Source organism: Atheta coriaria, unplaced genomic scaffold, assembly GCF_025399875.1.
Source record: "Atheta coriaria isolate IRGN ID8LTWV9N9 unplaced genomic scaffold, Caltech_Dcor_3.1 hic_scaffold_8_pilon, whole genome shotgun sequence".
Classification (NCBI taxonomy): domain Eukaryota; kingdom Metazoa; phylum Arthropoda; class Insecta; order Coleoptera; family Staphylinidae; genus Dalotia; species Dalotia coriaria.
Genome location: NW_027045450.1, coordinates 4,574,904 through 4,598,574, shown reverse-complemented (window position 1 = coordinate 4,598,574; position 23,671 = coordinate 4,574,904). Strand labels below are relative to the sequence as shown.

Here is a 23,671-nt window from a genome sequence, read left to right as displayed (position 1 = left end):
TTGTCCTTTTCAAGGATAAACAAGCTTTCGGGCATAAATTGGATTGTCGTAATAAATCCTTACAAAACTCAAGGTCATAATTACCATGTTTCAGGGGAGGTTTTCTAAGATTTTTAGAAAAATATTGACTATTGAAGGTTGCAACATCTGTGACCATGATAAGGGTGTTGAAAGGGGGTTGGGAGGTGTAATCCCGACAGGATCAAGCGGTTCGCCAAGGATTTGCGCTTGGTAATTGGTTCAGCTGGTGTCGACACCGCATACTCATCAATAGCTCATTCAAAACACGAAAAAAATTTAAGGGATGAAAATGAAATGAATTTATGTTAATATGTCTTGTCTAATCTAACCTACTCGTAGTATAACCTAAAAATCATTTTTGTGTTTTAACTGTCTGCGAATTTTTTTTTGTGTGGATGTTTGAGGGATGAATTTTAAGGGGATGAAAATGAAACAACCGGGTTTAAATCCTTTTCCGCCTGCATGTAGGCGCCCATATGTGACCCGTAGAGCGAGTGACCATTTATCATCCGGCAGGCGCAACCACCCCCGGTACGTTTGAGGGGTGTTTTCTCTCTCACCCCATGGACATTTGTTTCTCGCATTATCACCTCAGCGTTTGTTTTACGTAATCGCTTTGTTTGCACGGCGCGCGTCGTTTATCGACGGCGCGATTGTGCAATAACAATTGAACCAGCGCGTCGGGGGCGGCTGCATAAAACAGAGAAGTTCGACGATTTACACTCGCATGAGTGTGAATGTGTGTAAAACTTGCCAAGTGGAGAAATATTGCAGTTTAAGCCGAGCTATCGTTTCCGAGCCGCCGCCACCGCCGCCACAACCGCCTTCAGTGAGTGTAAAACGCACAGTGTGATACATTTCGACGGCGATATCAATTTGAATGCAAAATTGTGGTGAAAGCGGCGAAGGCGCAATGGTGTGCGGACCATTGGGCTCTCCCGGGGGCGGCATAGACAGACATTCGCTCGAGTTCGCACGCAAATCGTCCCGAAAACTACCCACAAATAACCCACGCGAAATTATGTATTTATTATCGTCGCGATAAATAATATGTCAACATAATCTTAAAAATATACAAAGTGTTCAAAACATTTCTTTTTTAATTCACAACACCAAAAACATAAACAAAATTTTTATTAGTTTACATATTTTTGGTTGAATTTAATAATGTCGATGATGTTTGCTAGTTGCATGATGATAATGCACGATAACTGGTTTTTTATTGCCGCCCCCGCTGCCGTTGTGCGATGTTTAACCAACAAAACGACAACTGCCACGCGGCTGCGATAACTAATGAGATTAAACGTCGGTCGTGCGGCTTACGCCATATGTCCATACACCGACGCACGTGTGTGGGAGGTGGCGGCGGGGGCCGGCGGGGTGTTGAAACATGTAAACGCGTGATATGTACACCTGATCGGTGCGCTATGCTGTGCACAATGCCCGCGCTTATTACAATTCGGAAAGTTTGTCGATTGGATTAACCGCCGCCAAACATTTGCGATCGGACGGCGGTTAATAATTTAATTAGGTATTACGCGCAAATTACACGCTGATACTATTATCGCGACATGTTGACATGGCATACATTCGGTATAATTAAAAACGATATTTTAGTTCTGTATTATTATATAAAATAAAATTATGTTAGTTAGAGCAAGTATAACTCAAGAACGGGGCGGCAGATTTTGATGATCAATGATTTATTAGATTTGTCTTGGCCTTAAATAGAAGAATAAATATTATAATATTTAAAATTATTGTTGGAAGGGTGTTAAATATGGGATGAAAGTTGGAATCATGATTTATTTTTAGTTATAGTTTAAAAAATGAATTCCAGATGGCGCTACAGTGACCAATCTTATGTTTACTAAAACTACAAGGACTAAATCGCTGTTTAACAAAAATTAATCGTATTTATATACAATGTGTCTGTGTATTAGATGTAATTTGAGGTTATGTCTCTTGTATGATTAGATGTATGTGAAAAGTAATGAGTTTGTAATAAAAACGTATCCCGCCCGCACAGCAGGTAATATCTTCGTGAAAGCGCTGGCGGCGGCTTGATAGTTATTGCCTCTTGCCGCCCGCCGGCGGTTTCCTTCCTGGACACGAAACACTATAATATAATAAGTTGCTTTTCATAAAGCAACAAGCTGCACGCCGCCTAACAACACGAAACAGGAGATGGCACCAGCAGGGGGCGGCGTGCCGGCGTTTTATGAAGATATTAATTTTCAAATTGTCAAGTGGCCCTTCGCCGGCGAGCGCAAAGCGCAATAACAAGAAAGTCGCGCAAAAGACGAAAGATTAGCGAAGAAGCGACGCGCCTAAATTAATTAATTAAATCTCAGGGGCGGCAAGCACTGCGAGTCTCTGAGCTGCTCAAAGCAAGCGAAGAATCTTCAGCTTTTAAAAGCGACGAGATGTTAAAAAGTCGTAAAGAAGCTTGGGAATAACGTTTGTGACTTTTGGCCTCGTTAACACTTGCCGCCCCCTATGCTGATGCTACTGGCCACGATAATTGCGATAATATCAATTACAACACCCTTGCGCGCACGTATTTTCGAAATTCACAAACGAATCTAATCGATGTTTGTCCGACCTGTATTTGTTCTATTCAGTTGGGGGCGGCAGGATATATGCGTATGCGGGCGATTGTAAATCACACGTTTGATAGTATTGCACTGATCCGCCGATACTTTGAGCGCGCGATGCGCTTGAATTAAAGGATTGCGAAGCGGATTTAAAAGCGGAGGCGGCGGGGACGGCTTGATGACTTAAGCGGCGCTGATTTACGCACGCCGAGGAGGCAATTAACGAGGTTAACGCCGCGTAATCCCGTGAATGATGTCCTCGTTCCATTTCCGCGCTTCCTACGCCCTTTGCATTGCGTTTCGGGGGCGGTGGCGACAGCGTTTACAATCCATCAGATGTGATCCGACCCGCAGGTGTTGTAGATGCGGGCGTGCAACTTATTATCAATTTTTCTTTTATTTTAATTTATGTTAGGGTAAATTTTGAGGTTAGATTTGTATTTGTGTGAATGTAGGCAACAATTGAAACAATTAATAATCGAGTGTTTTACGCCGGCGAGCAAAGGAAGATATTCGGTGTGTGCGAGGCGCATTTTAATGGCTCATTGCTTTTGCTGCTGCCGCCCCCGTGCACACGAGCACGCGCCGCGCATTCATATGTTCGCATTCCGCAAAACGAGCGCATAACGACCGCCACAAAATGCCTCAATTAAATTAATATGCGCGCGAGTTCCCCCTATTCGCCACCTTCGGTGGAGCGGCGGCACGCACCAGAAATCATAAAACAAATGAAACACTCGTCATTGTTATTGTTTTAAAGCGTTTTAAGCGCTGCAAAGCAATAAAACATAAAACTACCCTTAATGTTTTACAACCCCTGTGTAATTAATTGTAAATTTTGTTTAACAGATATCGCAACGGGTAAAAAGAAGCGGGACCCTTCAAGTTGTCCTGTTTGTGGACTAACCATCCCGCCAGGGGACTTAGAAACGCATTTTGTTCATGAATTAGAACGGTTGTATAAGATCAACGGATCAGCGGCGGCGGCAAGTCGGAATAAACGGAGTCATGATGCGACAAGGCCCCCGGCATTGCCAGGTGATGCTGGACCTGATGGTCGTTGGGAGACTTTCCAACGAATCAAAACCAACCGTCAAGGAAGACTAAGAGTCAAACTACGTAAGCGTAAAGCAGATGATTGTTTGCAATGTGACGATGCGCATGCGCAACATTGCCGGAAGGTAACATAACCAAACATAACCCAACAAAAAATATACTAATATTTTCTTTTGGATTAGGGTTTCCATACAGATGAAGACGAACCTGTAGATGTTGAAGGAGACTCCGAATTTGAAGAATGGGCCGAAGGTCAACGCAGACGTACTCATTCCTTGTTAACAAGACATGCTAGGTTTGCCCCCAGTAGTACTGCCGAAGGTGATGTCATTGTAGATGGTGACGACCCTGAAGAATCCGCTTTCGGTCCATCGCAATACACAGAATCTGATGTGGTGGTTCAAGAGACATCCCCCAAGCCAAAGGAGCCTGATACTCCCGTGCAGTCCCAGGTGGCGACTGTCAATTCAAGTGGGGACGTCGAAGTAAAGACCGAAGCGGGTCATCAACAGCAATGTGACAGTAATGTAAGCACATCGGACGCGGAGCCCAGCAGCCGCGCGCAGATGATTGAAGAGCTCCGTAACCGCATTCGACAGCTGGAGACCGAGGGTGGTGGGGGCGGCGGAGGAGGTGGCGATGATAGTCACCCAAAAGATACCGATGACTATAAGTGTTTGATTTGTTTAGAACACTATAAAAAACCGGTTATATCAACGGTTTGTTGGCATGTGCATTGCGAGGAATGTTGGTTGCATACATTGGTAATTACATAACCTATCACGACTGTAAATTTTTACTAAAAATATGTTTATATTTTAGGGAAGTAAAAAAGTATGTCCACAATGCAGCATGATCACATCACCGACAGACCTACGACGCATCTTCATGTAAACCAACCTCCAGAATTAGCTTCATGTGTAATTATCAACTACTAAACGTTAATACACACATATTAATGACTACTGCACCCTTTAAGAAGAATATAACCTAACCACAACCAGCCACCCACCGTACTCATCTGTATCTGCACCCGTACACACATACATTTACACACATGTCATGCGTATATTTTGACACTCTCTGCGTCGACTAACGAATCACAGATGGCGCTACTGTAGCATATAGAGAAAAATATCAAATCCGTATACATGTACGAGATTGTTCTGTTTGATTTTGTTTTGTGTTTTGTTAGAAATATTATTTATTGTTGTTATATCGATGAATTATATTGATGTTTATCCGAAAATGTATAAATGTAAGACGACGTGCATTGAGGCTGCGGCACTCACATCTGTGTAATATAAATATATTATATTATAAGATTTACTTAATGAAATATTACGAATATACACGATTACGAATTGCTTTGTATTATATTGTAGGTAGAATTTAAATTATTATTAAATTATTGTACATTTTCAACATACATACTTACATACACGCACACATACTAATTGTAATACATTACACTGTATATTTTCTTGTAGATATTACTTAATGACGTAATAAATAATCCCAAGATTATATCAATGTGAAATTTGCGTTTTTACTTGATACACCTGGTATAATTACTTACTTTGGTATATTAGTTTTCTAGTGCAGCTTTTGAACTAATTGGAATTTTTGAATTTTGTTTTCGGATTGTTTCTGTTATCTATTAGAATCCGGAAATAAAATATTGCTAACGTTGACCGTTTAAGCCTTATTTGTAATTAGCGAGTATACAAACCTTACCATGTAATTAAATTTAATAACATTTAGACTCTAAGCTGTTAATGTTATCAAAACAAGTTTCAAAACAAGTTTCCAAAATAATCGATGTAGAATTAAATTATCTGTCAGGTTTCCGATTTAAAATTTAATCGAAATTAATAGTTCCATGCATAGTACGAGTACAATTCAATTCATGTTTTGCACTACCACACTGAAAGTGTCAGTGTATACAAACAAACATGTTTTCTTATCTCGTGCAAGTTTTGTGCGATCGCCACGCGGTTGGCTTGTGTACCACGTTAGTCTCGTTTCTGTCGTCAGGTGATCTGCACGCACAGTTTCTTAATTATTCTTGTGTTGCTAAATGCTTCTTCGATTGTACGCGATTGGTGTGCAGGGTTTGTACCACACGGATTGTACATATTCTGCGTGAGTGATGTTCCGTCGGCCGTCGTATTCTTTTTGTATTATAAGCGTACTACATCGGTTCTACAAAAATTTATTTTGCATCAAGGTATGTTCTCGCACATCTTCAGCCATTTGAAAATCAAATCCAAATCAAAATTCTCTACTTAAAGTGGATATTTCCACGATGCAATTTTAATTCATAAGAAAAAATTGGCAAGATTGGGGGCTTGATAATTTATTTCCACAATTTTCGACAGTGAATATCTTCTAAACTAAAAGAGATAGCAACTAGAAAATTATAGGTTTTGGAAGATTGGAAAATTCTCAATCAGATGGAAATTTAAAGAATTCTGAATGTAGATTAAATTCTGAAACGGTAACCAGTAACACTATTATATATTAGAGCCTTATTGGCATCTATATCCTAATTTTTTCTTAAAATTGCTAACATAAACGATAAGCCCTATTTGCAAATTTATTTAAAAAAATTGAATTTGCAGCGAAACGAATTAATTTACAACTGAAGTTTTTTTTTACAGTATTCGCCGTACCATGGAGTTCCGCATTAATATTAACATAAACGTTAACACTACCCTTCTACAGTGCCCTGAATGGGAGTCACTTCTACCGCTACCCTCGTACGGTGCCCTGAATGGGAGTCACTTCTACTGCTACCCTTATTGGGTGTCTTAAATGGCAGTCACTTCTGTCGCTACCTTCGTACGGTGCCCTAACTTTTGTGATTTTGCACCTTAGTCTGATATCGTAGAAGGACCATTCTTGCGTCAGATTGTAAGTAATTAATTCCTTTATTATTTTCATAACTAACTTTTGTGATTATCTCACAAATTGACCCCCAAAATTGCATTTTTATGTTTGAAGGACTAATTTTTGCTGGTTTTAGGGATTTTGCACCTGAGTCTGACATCGTAGGAGGACCATTCTTGCATCAGATTGTAAGTATTTAATTTCTTTATCATTTTCCTAAACAACGTTTGTGATTATCTCACAATTTAACCCCTAAAATTGTATGTTTATGTTCGATGGACTAATTTTTGTTGGTTTTAGAGATTTTGCACCTGAGTCTGACATCGTAGGAGGACCATTCTTGCATCAGATTGTAAGTAATTAATTTCTTTATCATTTTCCTAAACAACGTTTGTGATTATCTCACAAATTGACCCCAAAAATTGCATTTTTATGTTTGAAGGACTAATTTTTGATGGTTTTAGGGATTTTGCACCTGAGTCTGACATCGTAGGAGGACCATTCTTGCATCAGATTGTAAGTAATTAATTTCTTTATCATTTTCCTAAACAACGTTTGTGATTATCTCACAAATTGACCCCAAAAATTGCATTTTTCTGACCGAAAGACTAATTTTTGATGGTTTTAGGGATTTTGCACCTGAGTCTGACATCGTAGAAGGACCATTCTTGCATCAGATTGTAAGTATTTAATTTCTTTATCATTTTCCTAAACAACGTTTGTGATTATCTCACAAATTGAACCTCAAAATTGCATTTTTATGTTTGAAGGACTAATTTTTGATGGTTTTAGGGATTTTGCACCTGAGTCTGACATCGTAGGAGGACCATTCTTGCATCAGATTGTAAGTATTTAATTTCTTTATCATTTTCCTAAACAACGTTTGTGATTATCTCACAAATTGAACCTCAAAATTGCATTTTTATGTTTGAAGGACTAATTTTTGATGGTTTTAGGGATTTTGCACCTGAGTCTGACATCGTAGGAGGACCATTCTTGCATCAGATTGTAAGTAATTAATTTCTTTATCATTTTCCTAAACAACGTTTGTGATTATCTCACAAATTGACCCTTAAAATTGCGTTTTTCTGACCGAAAGACTAATTTTTGATGGTTTTAGGGATTTTGCACCTGAGTCTGACATCGTAGGAGGACCATTCTTGCATCAGATTGTAAGTAATTAATTTCTTTATCATTTTCCTAAATAACTTTTGTGATAATCTCACAAATTGACCCTTAAAATTGCATTTTTATGTTCGAGGGACTAATTTTTGATGGTTTTAGGGATTTTGCACCTGAGTCTGACATCGTAGGAGGACCATTCTTGCATCAGATTGTAAGTAATTAATTTCTTTATCATTTTCCTAAACAACGTTTGTGATTATCTCACAAATTGACCCTTAAAAGTACCTTTTTATGACCGAAAGACTAATTTTTGATGGTTTTGGGATTTTGCACCTGAGTCTGACATCGTAGGAGGACCATTTTTGCATCAGATTGTAAGTAATTAATTTCTTTATCATTTTCCTAAATAACTTTTGTGATAATCTCACAAATTGACCCTTAAAATTGCCTTTTTCTGACCGAAAGTCCAATTTTTGATGGTTTTAGGATTTTGCACCTGAGTCTGACATCGTAGGAGGACCATTCTTGCATCAGATTGTAAGTAATTAATTTCTTTATCATTTTCCTATACAACGTTTGTGATTATCTCACAAATTGAACCTCAAAATTGCATTTTTATGTTTGAAGGACTAATTTTGTGATGGTTTTAGGGATTTTACACCTGAGTCTGACATCGTAGAAGGACCATTCTTTATGCTTGTGTGTTTTCTTTAATAAAGATTATTTTTTAAGTATTTCTAATTATAATTATTTCTGTTATTTCTACCTGATCACATATTTAACGATCCCTCATTTTACCATTTACCATTTATTTTGAAAAGTGCATGCTAGTGCCATCTATCATTTAGAAACTACAACAACCGAAAGTTTTGAGCTTCGGCCCGTCGCCACTAGAGGCAGCACCTTACAAGTTACCGCAAAACTTTATCAACCTTCTCAACTTTCTGCGTTCCTAATATTCAATCTTTATTTTGTCGACTCTGGGAGGCAAAATGACACAAAATTTGGACTCGAAACAGTCGAAACTCAGGTTTTGGTATTCGGATCGCAGAAAGACTGAGGAGGTATGTAAATAAAAGAGGCGGTAACTAGTAATGGCGGGTAAAATGAATGTTTAAAAATCTTTATTCAGCAAATTCGGTTTTCAAATTCTGAAGGATCTCGACAACTAAGAGGGCTAGAAAATTAAGAACTACATAATCTTGATCCTTGAAAAATTCTCTACAAAGTGGCATCATTATTGAAAAATCTCCAAAATGGCACAAAAAATTTTTAAAGAAAAGATTTTATTAAAAAAATGGCAAAAGATTTCTCTTTTTTATGATGAAAATTAAAAGTTAGAATTTTGAAACAAATTGAAATAATATATATAGTAATTTGGCGGGGAGTATCTATGTCCACTTTCTGCGTTCCTAATACTACAGACTGATGAGCAGCAACATTTCAGCAATTTTCTCGACAAATTTTGTCGAGAAATCCATTGAAATTGGTAACAAAATTCTTTTGAATATTAGGATCGCAGAAAGTGCAGTAGGCTAAATCTCTTGAATAGCGGCGTAGTTTAGTTACTCGTGGATAGATGACACTAGTGATACCGTTTTTAAATTAATATTGATACAATATAAAATTGATTTTGAACTATTTCTCATATCTAGCAGTGGCATTTCCATTAAAGTTTAAGGGATTTATGGATTAATTAAAGGAGTAACGATGTTGTGAGCTATGTTCTCCGTTGGGGACAAATAACACAATAAAAATTTATAGTTAAAAATATAAAACAACAATTTTATTCAAACATGTAGAGTCACAAACTCAATTTCTTAATATATACAGCATTTTTAACAATACAAGAATAAAAACAGGATAATAATATGCAATTAGATAATGCTCTTTTCATACCTTTTAACAAAATACATAAAAATGATATCAATATCAGCTTCAAAATGTTTTAAATTCATTCAATCGTATTTGGAATCATCGTCATCACCGGCAATCCAATCTTCAATTTCTTGGACACTATAAACCAGAATGAATAATAGAATAGTAAAATATAAAATATTATAAGTTGCCAAAATATAACATACGTTCTTGGTATTTTATTCGAGTTGACACATCCATCTTCAGTAATCAGAACATCATCTTCAATACGCACTCCACCAGTACCACGGAACCTCTCCGGTTGGTCCTAACTGGTAAACTTTGCCATCTCAGGATTAGCCAGCCAATGCTTCATCCAACAACTGAAAAATATTTATTTAAATGAAATATACATATACATAAATTAAATGAATTATTCTTACAGGATCCATAAAGACTCCAATTTAGGGCACCGTGCGAAGGTAGAGGTAGGAGTGACTCTCATTCAAGGCACCGTACAATTTACTGCAAGAACGGCGCCCCACGACATTGCGTTCGCCGGCTAAAACAAAAAAAACCCACAAAATTAGCCGACCAACAAACACAAACAAGGCATTTTTGTAGGTTTCCCGAGGGATAAACCCACAAATTATGTATGCGAATTATAAATAATTTAAATATCTATAATTTGGTGAAAGAACGGTTCTCCTACAACATGGCGTTCGCCCGCTAAACACTAAAAACCTTAAAATTAGTTGACCGACCAACACAAAAAAGGCATTTTTTGTATGTTTCCCGAGGGATAAACCCACTAAATATATATGAAAATCATAAAGAATTTAAATATCTATAATTTGGCCAAAAAACGGTTCTTCTACAACGTGGCGTTCGCCCGCTAAACACTAAAAACCAAAAAACTCGACGACCAAAAAGCACAAAAAATGCATTTTTTGTAGATTTCCCGAGGGATAAACCTACAAATTATGTATGGGAGTTATAACCAATTTAAATATCTATAATTTGATGAAAGAACGGTTGGTCTACGACATGGCGTTCGCTCGCTAAACACTAAAAAACAAAAAAATTCGACGACCAAAAAACATAAAAAGGGCATTTTTGTAGGTTTCCCGAGGGATAAACTCACAAATTATACATGACAATTAAAGAGAATTTGAATATCTATAATTTGGTAAAAGAACGGTTCTCCTACAACATGGCGTTCGCCCGCTAAACACTAAAAACCACAAAACTAGCCGACCAAAAAACATAAAAAGGGCATTTTTGTCGCTTTCCCGAGGGATAAACCCACAAATTGTACATGAAAATTATAAAGAATTTTAATATCTATTATTTGGTGAAAGAACGGTTGCCCTACGCCATGGCGTTTGCCCGCTAAATACTAAAAATCACAAAATAAGCCGACCGAAAAACATAAAAAAGGCATTTTTGTAGGTTTCCCGAGGGATAAACCCACAAATTATCTATGAGAATTATAAATATTTTAAATATCTATAATTTGATGAAAGAACGGTTGTCCTACGACATGGTGTTCGCCCGCTAAACACTAAAAACCACAAAATTAGCGTATATGCGTATACACACAACTATCACTATAACTCGCGTTACGGAATTGTCTAGCAATAAATTTCGATACAGGGAAATATAGAATTAAATTCTGCATCCGGGAAAATCAATCCGAACTAAGTTCAAGACCGCGTTCGCGTGTTATAACATTAAGAAAATACAATTCCTCGCGCAACGAGAACTATTGCGTATATGCGTATACACACAACTATTACAATAACTCGCGTTACGGAATTTTCTCGCAATAAATTTCGATACACGGAAATAAAGAATTAAATTCCGCATCTGGGAAAATTAATCCGAACTTAGTTTAAGACCGCGTTCGCGTGTTATAACATTAAGAAAATACAATTCCTCGCGCAACGAGAACTATTGCGTATATGCGTATACACACAACTATCACTATAACTCGCGTTACGGAATTTTCTCGCAATAAATTTCGATACGCGGAAATAAAGAATTAAATTCCGCATCTGGGAAAATTAATCCGAACTTAGTTTAATACCGCGTTCGCGTGTTATAATATTAACAAAATACAATTCCTCGCGCAACAAGAACTATTGCGTATATGCGTATACACACAACTATTACAATAACTCGCGTTACGGAATTTTCTCGCAATAAATTTCGATACAGGGAAATATAGAATTAAATTCTGCATCCGGGAAAATCAATCCGAACTTAGTTTAAGACCGCGTTCGCGTGTTATAACATTAAGAAAATACAATTCCTAGCGCAACGAGAACTATTGCGTATATGCGTATACACACAACTATCACTATAACTCGCGTTACGGAATTTTCTCGCAATAAATTTCGATACACGGAAATAAAGAATTAAATTCCGCATCTGGGAAAATTAATCCGAACTTAGTTTAAGACCGCGTTCGCGTGTTATAACATTAAGAAAATACAATTCCTAGCGCAACGAGAACTATTGCGTATATGCGTATACACACAACTATCACTATAACTCGCGTTACGGAATTTTCTCGCAATAAATTTCGATACGCGGAAATAAAGAATTAAATTCCGCATCTGGGAAAATTAATCCGAACTTAGTTTAAGACCGCGTTCGCGTGTTATAACATTAAGAAAATACAATTCCTAGCGCAACGAGAACTATTGCGTATATGCGTATACACACAACTATCACTATAACTCGCGTTACGGAATTTTCTCGCAATAAATTTCGATACGCGGAAATAAAGAATTAAATTCCGCATCTGGGAAAATTAATCCGAACTTAGTTTAAGACCGCGTTCGCGTGTTATAACATTAAGAAAATACAATTCCTAGCGCAACGAGAACTATTGCGTATATGCGTATACACACAACTATCACTATAACTCGCGTTACGGAATTTTCTCGCAATAAATTTCGATACAGGGAAATAAAGAATTAAATTCCGCATCTGGGAAAATTAATCCGAACTTAGTTTAAGACCGCGTTCGCGTGTTATAATATTAACAAAATACAATTCCTCGCGCAACAAGAACTATTGCGTATATGCGTATACACACAACTATCACTATAACTCGCGTTACGGAATTTTCTCGCAATAAATTTCGATACAGGGAAATAAAGAATTAAATTCCGCATCTGGGAAAATTAATCCGAACTTAGTTTAAGACCGCGTTCGCGTGTTATAATATTAAGAAAATACAATTCCTAGCGCAACGAGAACTATTGCGTATATGCGTATACACACAACTATTACAATAACTCGCGTTACGGAATTTTCTCGCAATAAATTTCGATACACGGAAATAAAGAATTAAATTCCGCATCTGGGAAAATTAATCCGAACTTAGTTTAAGACCGCGTTCGCGTGTTATAATATTAACAAAATACAATTCCTCGCGCAACGAGAACTATTGCGTATATGCGTATACACACAACTATCACTATAACTCGCGTTACGGAATTTTCTCGCAATAAATTTCGATACAGGAAATAAAGAATTAAATTCCGCATCTGGGAAAATTAATCCGAACTTAGTTTAAGACCGCGTTCGCGTGTTATAACATTAAGAAAATACAATTCCTAGCGCAACGAGAACTATTGCGTATATGCGTATACACACAACTATCACTATAACTCGCGTTACGGAATTTTCTCGCAATAAATTTCGATACAGGGAAATAAAGAATTAAATTCCGCATCTGGGAAAATTAATCCGAACTTAGTTTAAGACCGCGTTCGCGTGTTATAATATTAACAAAATACAATTCCTCGCGCAACAAGAACTATTGCGTATATGCGTATACACACAACTATTACAATAACTCGCGTTACGGAATTTTCTCGCAATAAATTTCGATACAGGGAAATAAAGAATTAAATTCCGCATCTGGGAAAATTAATCCGAACTTAGTTTAAGACCGCGTTCGCGTGTTATAATATTAACAAAATACAATTCCTAGCGCAACAAGAACTATTGCGTATATGCGTATACACACAACTATCACTATAACTCGCGTTACGGAATTTTCTCGCAATAAATTTCGATACAGGAAATAAAGAATTAAATTCCGCATCTGGGAAAATTAATCCGAACTTAGTTTAAGACCGCGTTCGCGTGTTATAACATTAAGAAAATACAATTCCTAGCGCAACGAGAACTATTGCGTATATGCGTATACACACAACTATCACTATAACTCGCGTTACGGAATTTTCTCGCAATAAATTTCGATACAGGGAAATAAAGAATTAAATTCCGCATCTGGGAAAATTAATCCGAACTTAGTTTAAGACCGCGTTCGCGTGTTATAATATTAAGAAAATACAATTCCTAGCGCAACGAGAACTATTGCGTATATGCGTATACACACAACTATCACTATAACTCGCGTTACGGAATTTTCTCGCAATAAATTTCGATACAGGGAAATAAAGAATTAAATTCCGCATCTGGGAAAATTAATCCGAACTTAGTTTAAGACCGCGTTCGCGTGTTATAATATTAAGAAAATACAATTCCTAGCGCAACGAGAACTATTGCGTATATGCGTATACACACAACTATCACTATAACTCGCGTTACGGAATTTTCTCGCAATAAATTTCGATACAGGGAAATAAAGAATTAAATTCCGCATCTGGGAAAATTAATCCGAACTTAGTTTAAGACCGCGTTCGCGTGTTATAATATTAAGAAAATACAATTCCTAGCGCAACGAGAACTATTGCGTATATGCGTATACACACAACTATCACTATAACTCGCGTTACGGAATTTTCTCGCAATAAATTTCGATACAGGGAAATAAAGAATTAAATTCCGCATCTGGGAAAATTAATCCGAACTTAGTTTAAGACCGCGTTCGCGTGTTATAATATTAAGAAAATACAATTCCTAGCGCAACGAGAACTATTGCGTATATGCGTATACACACAACTATCACTATAACTCGCGTTACGGAATTTTCTCGCAATAAATTTCGATACAGGGAAATAAAGAATTAAATTCCGCATCTGGGAAAATTAATCCGAACTTAGTTTAAGACCGCGTTCGCGTGTTATAATATTAAGAAAATACAATTCCTAGCGCAACGAGAACTATTGCGTATATGCGTATACACACAACTATCACTATAACTCGCGTTACGGAATTTTCTCGCAATAAATTTCGATACAGGGAAATAAAGAATTAAATTCCGCATCTGGGAAAATTAATCCGAACTTAGTTTAAGACCGCGTTCGCGTGTTATAATATTAAGAAAATACAATTCCTAGCGCAACGAGAACTATTGCGTATATGCGTATACACACAACTATCACTATAACTCGCGTTACGGAATTTTCTCGCAATAAATTTCGATACAGGAAATAAAGAATTAAATTCCGCATCTGGAAAAATTAATCCGAACTTAGTTTAAGACCGCGTTCGCGTGTTATAATATTAAGAAAATACAATTCCTAGCGCAACGAGAACTATTGCGTATATGCGTATACACACAACTATCACTATAACTCGCGTTACGGAATTTTCTCGCAATAAATTTCGATACAGGGAAATAAAGAATTAAATTCCGCATCTGGGAAAATTAATCCGAACTTAGTTTAAGACCGCGTTCGCGTGTTATAATATTAAGAAAATACAATTCCTAGCGCAACGAGAACTATTGCGTATATGCGTATACACACAACTATCACTATAACTCGCGTTACGGAATTTTCTCGCAATAAATTTCGATACAGGGAAATAAAGAATTAAATTCCGCATCTGGGAAAATTAATCCGAACTTAGTTTAAGACCGCGTTCGCGTGTTATAATATTAAGAAAATACAATTCCTAGCGCAACGAGAACTATTGCGTATATGCGTATACACACAACTATCACTATAACTCGCGTTACGGAATTTTCTCGCAATAAATTTCGATACTGGGAAATAAAGAATTAAATTCCGCATCTGGGAAAATTAATCCGAACTTAGTTTAAGACCGCGTTCGCGTGTTATAATATTAAGAAAATACAATTCCTAGCGCAACGAGAACTATTGCGTATATGCGTATACACACAACTATCACTATAACTCGCGTTACGGAATTTTCTCGCAATACATTTCGATACACGGAAATAAAGAATTAAATTCCGCATCTGGGAAAATTAATCCGAACTTAGTTTAAGACCGCGTTCGCGTGTTATAACATTAAGAAAATACAATTCCTAGCGCAACGAGAACTATTGCGTATATGCGTATACACACAACTATCACTATAACTCGCGTTACGGAATTTTCTCGCAATAAATTTCGATACAGGAAATAAAGAATTAAATTCCGCATCTGGGAAAATTAATCCGAACTTAGTTTAAGACCGCGTTCGCGTGTTATAACATTAAGAAAATACAATTCCTAGCGCAACGAGAACTATTGCGTATATGCGTATACACACAACTATCACTATAACTCGCGTTACGGAATTTTCTCGCAATAAATTTCGATACGCGGAAATAAAGAATTAAATTCCGCATCTGGGAAAATTAATCCGAACTTAGTTTAAGACCGCGTTCGCGTGTTATAATATTAACAAAATACAATTCCTCGCGCAACAAGAACTATTGCGTATATGCGTATACACACAACTATTACAATAACTCGCGTTACGGAATTTTCTCGCAATAAATTTCGATACGCGGAAATAAAGAATTAAATTCCGCATCTGGGAAAATTAATCCGAACTTAGTTTAAGACCGCGTTCGCGTGTTATAATATTAACAAAATACAATTCCTCGCGCAACAAGAACTATTGCGTATATGCGTATACACACAACTATCACTATAACTCGCGTTACGGAATTTTCTCGCAATACATTTCGATACACGGAAATAAAGAATTAAATTCCGCATCTGGGAAAATTAATCCGAACTTAGTTTAATACCGCGTTCGCGTGTTATAATATTAACAAAATACAATTCCTGGCGCAACGAGAACTATTGCGTATATGCGTATACACACAACTATCACTATAACTCGCGTTACGGAATTTTCTCGCAATAAATTTCGATACACGGAAATAAAGAATTAAATTCCGCATCTGGGAAAATTAATCCGAACTTAGTTTAAGACCGCGTTCGCGTGTTATAACATTAAGAAAATACAATTCCTAGCGCAACGAGAACTATTGCGTATATGCGTATACACACAACTATCACTATAACTCGCGTTACGGAATTTTCTCGCAATACATTTCGATACACGGAAATAAAGAATTAAATTCCGCATCTGGGAAAATTAATCCGAACTTAGTTTAATACCGCGTTCGCGTGTTATAATATTAACAAAATACAATTCCTGGCGCAACAAGAACTATTGCGTATATGCGTATACACACAACTATCACTATAACTCGCGTTACGGAATTTTCTCGCAATAAATTTCGATACAGGGAAATAAAGAATTAAATTCCGCATCTGGGAAAATTATTCCGAACTTAGTTTAAGACCGCGTTCCCGTGTTATAATATTAACAAAATACAATTCCTAGCGCAACGTGTACTAGTTCGTATATACACAACTGTCAATATAACTCGCGTGGCGGAGTTATTATACACATCAAATGTAAATTTGACCGAAAGATATAATTGAATTATAAACTTACCAGTGTACAGCTTATCGGACTGCCAGGCACGAGTGCTGTAACTAAACGAAAACATAAATTAAAACAAAAATATTTCATACATTTGAATTATGTTATAATTAACAATCTATCAAAATAAACAATCTGTGCTGTTTAGTTAAAAAATACTTACATGAGCCTGATAGATCTTTCTGAATGGGAGCGATATATAACCGATTAATTTAATAACCGACACTAAATGTTATCAAATCCACTATCACGTGATTTGTAATATACATAACAAACGCAATCAAAAACCGGCATTTCCTAATATTAAACAAATTACTATAGTCGCAAAGTATAAATAAATAGTCGATTGATCTGCGAGTATAAAACAAATTTTGAATATTGAAGTCCGACTAAACGATATAAGTCTCTCAAAACACGACTAGATTAACCAGCGAGCGGCATGAAACTGGTTGCAATCCACCGATAGTGCATGCCGAAACTGCGTAAACAACGACGGGACAGAATATGATAAGAAAGCAAGAAGTGCACAAAACCGACGCGTCGATGGTACGCGACCTTGTGCGCGAATTGCAATAGATGCGCAAATCCGGCGGCACGTCAACGGCACGCGACCTTATGCGCGAATTGCATTTGGCACTTTACCTGGGATCAAAACTGAACTAAGAAGCAGCAACATGCGGTGTGAGGTGCTGGCAATGACGACACACGGCAATGCGATAAGAAAGTGTATACTATGTTCAAGCAACATAGTTTGATTTGCGTAATTCTGATTGCATATACTGACAAATTGTCAGGTTTTACATTAAATATTTACGTAATATTTAATTTGAACATGCATCGTTTCTCGTTTACCAAGTAACACTAAGTTAATATAAAATTGTTAGTTATATTCATGAAAGAATTGATGAATATTTACTTAGTTTTACGATGCTAATATATTAAACAGCAACGGTGTATTTTGATTCCACAAAATAAAGATTCGATACCTGCAGGTAAACAAACTTATCTCTTGCGCGAAATCGCGTGATCGCACACGGACACGGTGTGCACTCACTACCACCAACAAGCAATATTTAATGCAAAATCGTACATCGTAGCGCCATCTAACCTTTGAAAATATTTATCAAAACACATTTATTAAATATGCAACAAAAATATGCAAAAAAGTAAATTCATATCTGAAAATGATTTAAATAAGTACAGTACGCGGTTTAAAATGGGGAAACACAACGGGATGACACCATGTTCGTGTGTTATAACAAAAAACTACAATTCCTAACGCAGCGAGTACCACGGCACACACACACACAACTTTCAATATAACTCGCGTTACGGAATTTTTTGGCAATACATTTCAATACAGGATGATACAGAAATAAATTCTGCATCAGGGAACAAAATTTCGAATTTACTGTGACACCGCGTTCGTGTTTTAAAACAAACAAACTACAATTCCAAGCGCAACTTATTCTAAGTTATTCTATGCCATATTATAATATAAGACACCGTTATAAAGACTGTTAATACCTACAATTTGGTGCAATGAAGGTTATCCCATGACATTGCATTTGGTCGTCAAATGCCAAAAACCATCAAAAAGTAGCCTAAACTATCAATGATATGAAAATAATTACTATCTGATTATCTTGCTTTGTTTTATTGACGCATCAGTTACTTACATCATTGTTTTATTGATTCATAGCTTTGAATTATTAAAACTTGGAATACTTGAGATTAGTAGGGTTTGTAGGGCGTATTTGAATTGTTGTTACATTGATGTTACAAATAAATATTTAACAATTAGTTAAAAAAAGTTAAAAAGTTATTTGCTGTCCATAACTATTATCAAATATCGTGAATACTATTAATATACATTGTCACCACGGAGTACGCAAATTTATACACCTAAAACAGCGCTTTAAATAAATATTTTAATTAAAAGTATGTACGTTTGCAATACATCAAGCACAAGGGCATTAGAACAAATTGCATAATAATTCCCAAGTGGTAGCACAAATCCATTAGCCGAATTTAAGTGCATAAACATCAGAAATCTTACGCTTTCAACATCATCGTCCCAGGGACACGCGAAAAATATTGCGTGTCTAATTTGGTCACCCTAAAATTAATCACAACTATTTATATTGAACCTAAGTACATACATACAAGTGTCATTATATCCTCGCCAATTGTTCCAATGAAAGTGCAGCCTATAAGATATACAAAAAGATGGCACAGTGACATAACATCAAACCGCTAAAAAATACCACGTAATCAGAGAAAACAATTAAAATATTTACTTAGAAAATATTACAACAATTACTGTAATCAAAATTAATGCCATCAATAATCCAGTGATTAGGACATACACTAATAAAGGCCACTTATATACTGTGACCAATGTAATCCATCTGCTGAAGAAATTGAGCATATTTAAAAAAGATATAAATTTATTATAATAAAATTATTTCATACTCTAACATGTATACATGTTGTTTGCAAGCAGTCGTTAAAATGAATCGTCGAATTCTTTTGTTTTCGGTGTTTTTTGCTTTTTGTAAGGTAAAATGAAATGCGTTGTAAACTAACTCCAAATATTTCAGTAAATAGTGTAAAAATAGTAAAGCTGTCAGTGTGCCAAATGTCGGATAAAATAAACTGCAAATAGTGATAATATTATGCATAACTCGAAATAATTGCGTTTGTTCTCCCACAAAAAAATACTGCAACAAAATTATTAAATAATTTGAATTATAATAATAAATAAATATTGCCATACGCATGGCATAACATATCCACATGTATAAGTTGGGTCATTCATGTCACACGTTTGGAATTCCACAATTAATATTGCAATTAACGCAACACAAATGCAGTATGCAATCAAAGCTCGCTGAGCTAGATTATGTGATTTTATAAGCTGCAGATGCCTTATATTGCGACTATTGTAGTATGGATTATGGTCGATCATATCAAACAAGTAATTTATAGTATCGTGTTTGACTCGGGCACTGTATACACTAAAGTATCCAAAACTTGCGGACAACATCAGTGTTAAATTAAAAGTCACATCGGCAAACGATCCACCAGTGCAATATTTATTGTAAAGATGACCTATGTTTCCATAATAAAAGAAAGTGAAGCTGAGAATGCATAAAATGTTGCAAAGAGCGTTTCTTGCTGAATTTGCTCCGGGAAGGTAGTATGTTACCATTATATTTGCAGTTATAAATGATTTTGTTATACTCATAATGTTATGTTTGAGAAAACGACAGAACTTTTTAATTTAGATCACCATCATCTTGGTTGCAGGAGAACGTTTGGATGACTAGAATGAAACAATCGGTAGTTTTTGTTTTGTTCAAGCAAAATTATAATTCATTCTGAGCATAAGTAGTAATCAATGCTAATATGCTTTATAATTACAAATCACTTTATCATAAAAAGTTTCAAACTCTATGTAGGAAAAATTAAACGAAAAGGTGGAAGACTAATGCCGATCACGATACGAGTAATTTGTAATTTATTGGATATCGACCTAAAACCGTTATTCAGTTTTAACTTCATATTGCTTGACTAATGTCCTATGATTTTTTGTTGTATATTTAAAAGTTTCATAAATGTGACTAATGGCTTTTGATATTTATCTTTTTGTAAGTACTATTTGATTAATCATATTTGCAATCCATTATATGAATAAAATAGCATAATTGATAAAAGTACTTATGACATTTTTAACAGTGAATATCTTCTAAACTAAAAGTGATAGCAACCAACGAATCGCTGATTATGAAAGATTGGAAAATTCTCCATCAGATAAAAATATTAATTAAATATATTTTCGACAGTACAATGTCAAGAAACGCGACTAAAAGTACTAAAAAGTGACATTTTTCAATTTTTGCCCATTTTCTTCAATCGCGAATATCTCGTAAACTAAAAGAGATAAATAAGATCTGATCGCAGCATCTTAATCTACGGACTATTTTCTATAAGATAAGATAGTTAAAACGTAATTCTGAGAGGTAAAATTTTTATTCTTAAGACAAAAATGCCAAGGGGGGGTGCTTGATACTTTTTTTCGACGATTTTCAAAAATTAATATCACTGAAACTAAAAGCGATAGCAACCAACGCATTGCAGATTATGAAAGATTGGAAAATTCTCTATCAGATAAATATATAAAATAATAATATTTCCAATAGTAAAAGGTTAAAAAACGTGACTAAAAGTGCTAAAAAGTGACATTTTTCAATTTTTGCCCATTTTCTTCAATCGCGAATATCTCGTAAACTAAAAGAGATAAATAAGATCTGATCGCAGCGTCTTAATCTACGGACTATGCTCTATAAGATAGGATAGTTAAAACGTAATTCTGAGAGATAAAATTTTTATTTTTAAGAAAAAAAATGTCAAGGGGGGGTGCTTGATACTTTTTTTCGACGATTTTCAAAAATTAATATCTCTGAAACTAAAAGCGGTAGCAACAAACGCATTGCAGATTATGAAAGATTGGAAAATTTTCTATCAGATAAAAATATAAAATAAAAATATATCCAATAGTAAAAGGTTAAAAAACGTGACTAAAAGTGCTAAAAAGTGACATTTTTCAATTTTTGCCCATTTTCTTCAATCGCGAATATCTCGTAAACTAAAAGAGATAAATAAGATCTGATCGCAGCGTCTTAATCTACGGACTATTTTCTATAAGATAGGAGAGTTAAAACGTTATTCTGAGAGATAAAACTTTTATTCTTAAGAAAAAAATGCCAAGGGGGTGCTTGATACTATTTTTCGACGATTTTCAAAAATTAATATCTCTGAAACTAAAAGCGATAGCAACCAACGCATTGCAGTTTATGAAAGATTGGGAAATTCTCTATCAGATAAATATATAAAATAATAATATATACAATTGCAAAAGGTTAAAAAACGTGACTAAAAGTGCTAAAAAGTGACACTTTTCAATTTTTGCACATTTTCTTCAATTGTGAATATCTCATAAACTAAAAGAGATAGAAAGGAACGAATCGCAAAGTCTTAATCTACGGAAAATCTACTATATAAAATTCTCTATAAAATAAGCTTGTTAAATTGGAAAGAGTCAGTTATACATTCATCCACTTCTACCGCTGCTCTTGTACGGTCCTGAACACGAGTCACTTCTACCGCTGCCCTTGTAAGGTGCCCTGAATTCGAGTCACTTCTACCGCAGCCCTAGGACGGTGCCCTGAACACGAGTAACTTCTATCGATACCCTGCTACGGTTAACCAAATAAGACTCAAGTACACAATTGCAATTAATTGCAATATAACTAAATAAACAAGGAAAAATCAACATTCATGACAAATTCGAGTCAATAAACGATAATAGTGCATATCTTTTTACCTTTACAACGGATGAAAACTTTGAAAGATTGAAAAATTCTACATTAGACAAGAATTTAAAATAGTTTAATTTCGTAAGATAAACGCACCAAAAACGTGACTAAACGTGCAATTTTTCTTTATTGGCCTTTTTTCGAATTGTGAATATCTCCCAATTCTGTCCGACCGTGCCGGTCGACTAATTTGTGTCACAGGTAGGTAGTACGTGATAAATAAAAAACTTGTTTAAAAACAGCTAATGTAAATTTGACCGAAAAATATAATTGAATTATAAACTTACCAGTGTACAGCTTATCGGACTGCCAGGTACAACGAGTGCTGTAACAAAACGAAAACATAAATTAAAACAAAAATATTTCTTACAATTGAATTATGTTATATTTAACAATCAACACAAAATATACAATCTGCGCTGTTTAGTTAAAAAATACTTACACGAGCCTGATGGATCTTTCTTAATGATGAGAATCAACATGGGGGCAATATATATCCGATTAATTCAGTAACCGACACAAAACACAACACCGAGAGAAGAATGTTATCAAATCCACTATCACGTGACTTGTAATATACATAACAAACGCGATCAAAAACCGGCATTTCCGAACATTAAACAAATTACTATAGTCGCAAATTACAAATATAGTATAATAGTCGATTGATCTTCGGGTATAACACAAATTTAGAATATTGAAGTCCGAATAAACGATATAAGTCTCTCAAAAGACAACTGGATTAATCAGCGACCGGCACGAAACTGGATGCAATCCACCGATAGTGCATGCCGAAACTGCGTTAACAACGACGGGACAGTATATGATAAGAAAGCAAGACGTGCGCAAAGCCAACGCGTCGATGGCACGCGACCTTGTTCGCGAATTTGCAATAGGCACATTACCTGTGATCTAAACTAAACTAGACTTTGCTGCATGCAGCAAGTTGAAGCAGCGCTAGGAGACAGCGCGCGGGACACATGCGTTAAAAACGTTGTTTACACCGAATCGCAGATAACAGCATCGTATACAAAACTATTCTCGTTCCCACGTTTGTCAATA

At 35.8% G+C, this 23,671-nt stretch overlaps 2 protein-coding genes and 2 long non-coding RNA genes across 7 annotated transcripts in view; 3 read left to right on the top strand and 1 right to left on the bottom strand.

The window, feature by feature from the left end:
- LOC135797134 (E3 ubiquitin-protein ligase RNF220-like) overlaps positions 1-5,214 on the top strand; it is a 30,929-nt gene extending 25,715 nt beyond the window's left edge. Inside the window, exons 5-7 of the mRNA XM_065309345.1 lie at positions 3,468-3,799; positions 3,857-4,438; positions 4,497-5,214. Of these exons, the coding sequence (XP_065165417.1) occupies positions 3,468-3,799; positions 3,857-4,438; positions 4,497-4,568 (986 nt within the window). The 3' untranslated portion in view covers positions 4,569-5,214. The remainder of the gene's footprint in view (positions 1-3,467; positions 3,800-3,856; positions 4,439-4,496) is intronic.
- Positions 1-23,574, bottom strand: part of LOC135797404 (xaa-Pro dipeptidase-like) — a 166,424-nt gene extending 142,850 nt beyond the window's left edge. The window contains exons 1-6 of one of the 4 annotated variants that reach the window (XR_010549529.1): positions 23,052-23,574; positions 22,897-22,934; positions 17,241-17,281; positions 9,992-10,110; positions 9,776-9,931; positions 9,449-9,707 (exon numbers count right to left, since the gene is read on the bottom strand). The gene's annotated coding sequence lies outside the window, so the exon portion shown is untranslated. Of the gene's footprint in view, positions 1-9,448; positions 9,708-9,775; positions 9,932-9,991; positions 10,111-17,240; positions 17,282-17,391; positions 17,754-22,896; positions 22,935-23,051 lie in introns of those variants that run through there. The other 3 variants (XR_010549533.1, XM_065309770.1, XM_065309771.1) reach the window with 3 other exon arrangements.
- On the top strand, positions 5,707-7,249 carry LOC135797406 (uncharacterized). The gene is made up of 3 exons (XR_010549537.1): positions 5,707-5,904; positions 6,338-6,590; positions 7,195-7,249. It is a non-coding gene; the product is annotated as an uncharacterized lncRNA (long non-coding RNA).
- Positions 8,180-8,425, top strand: LOC135797408 (uncharacterized). Its single transcript, XR_010549539.1, has 2 exons — positions 8,180-8,228; positions 8,342-8,425. It is a non-coding gene; the product is annotated as an uncharacterized lncRNA (long non-coding RNA).
- Positions 23,575-23,671: the final 97 nt, after the last annotated feature.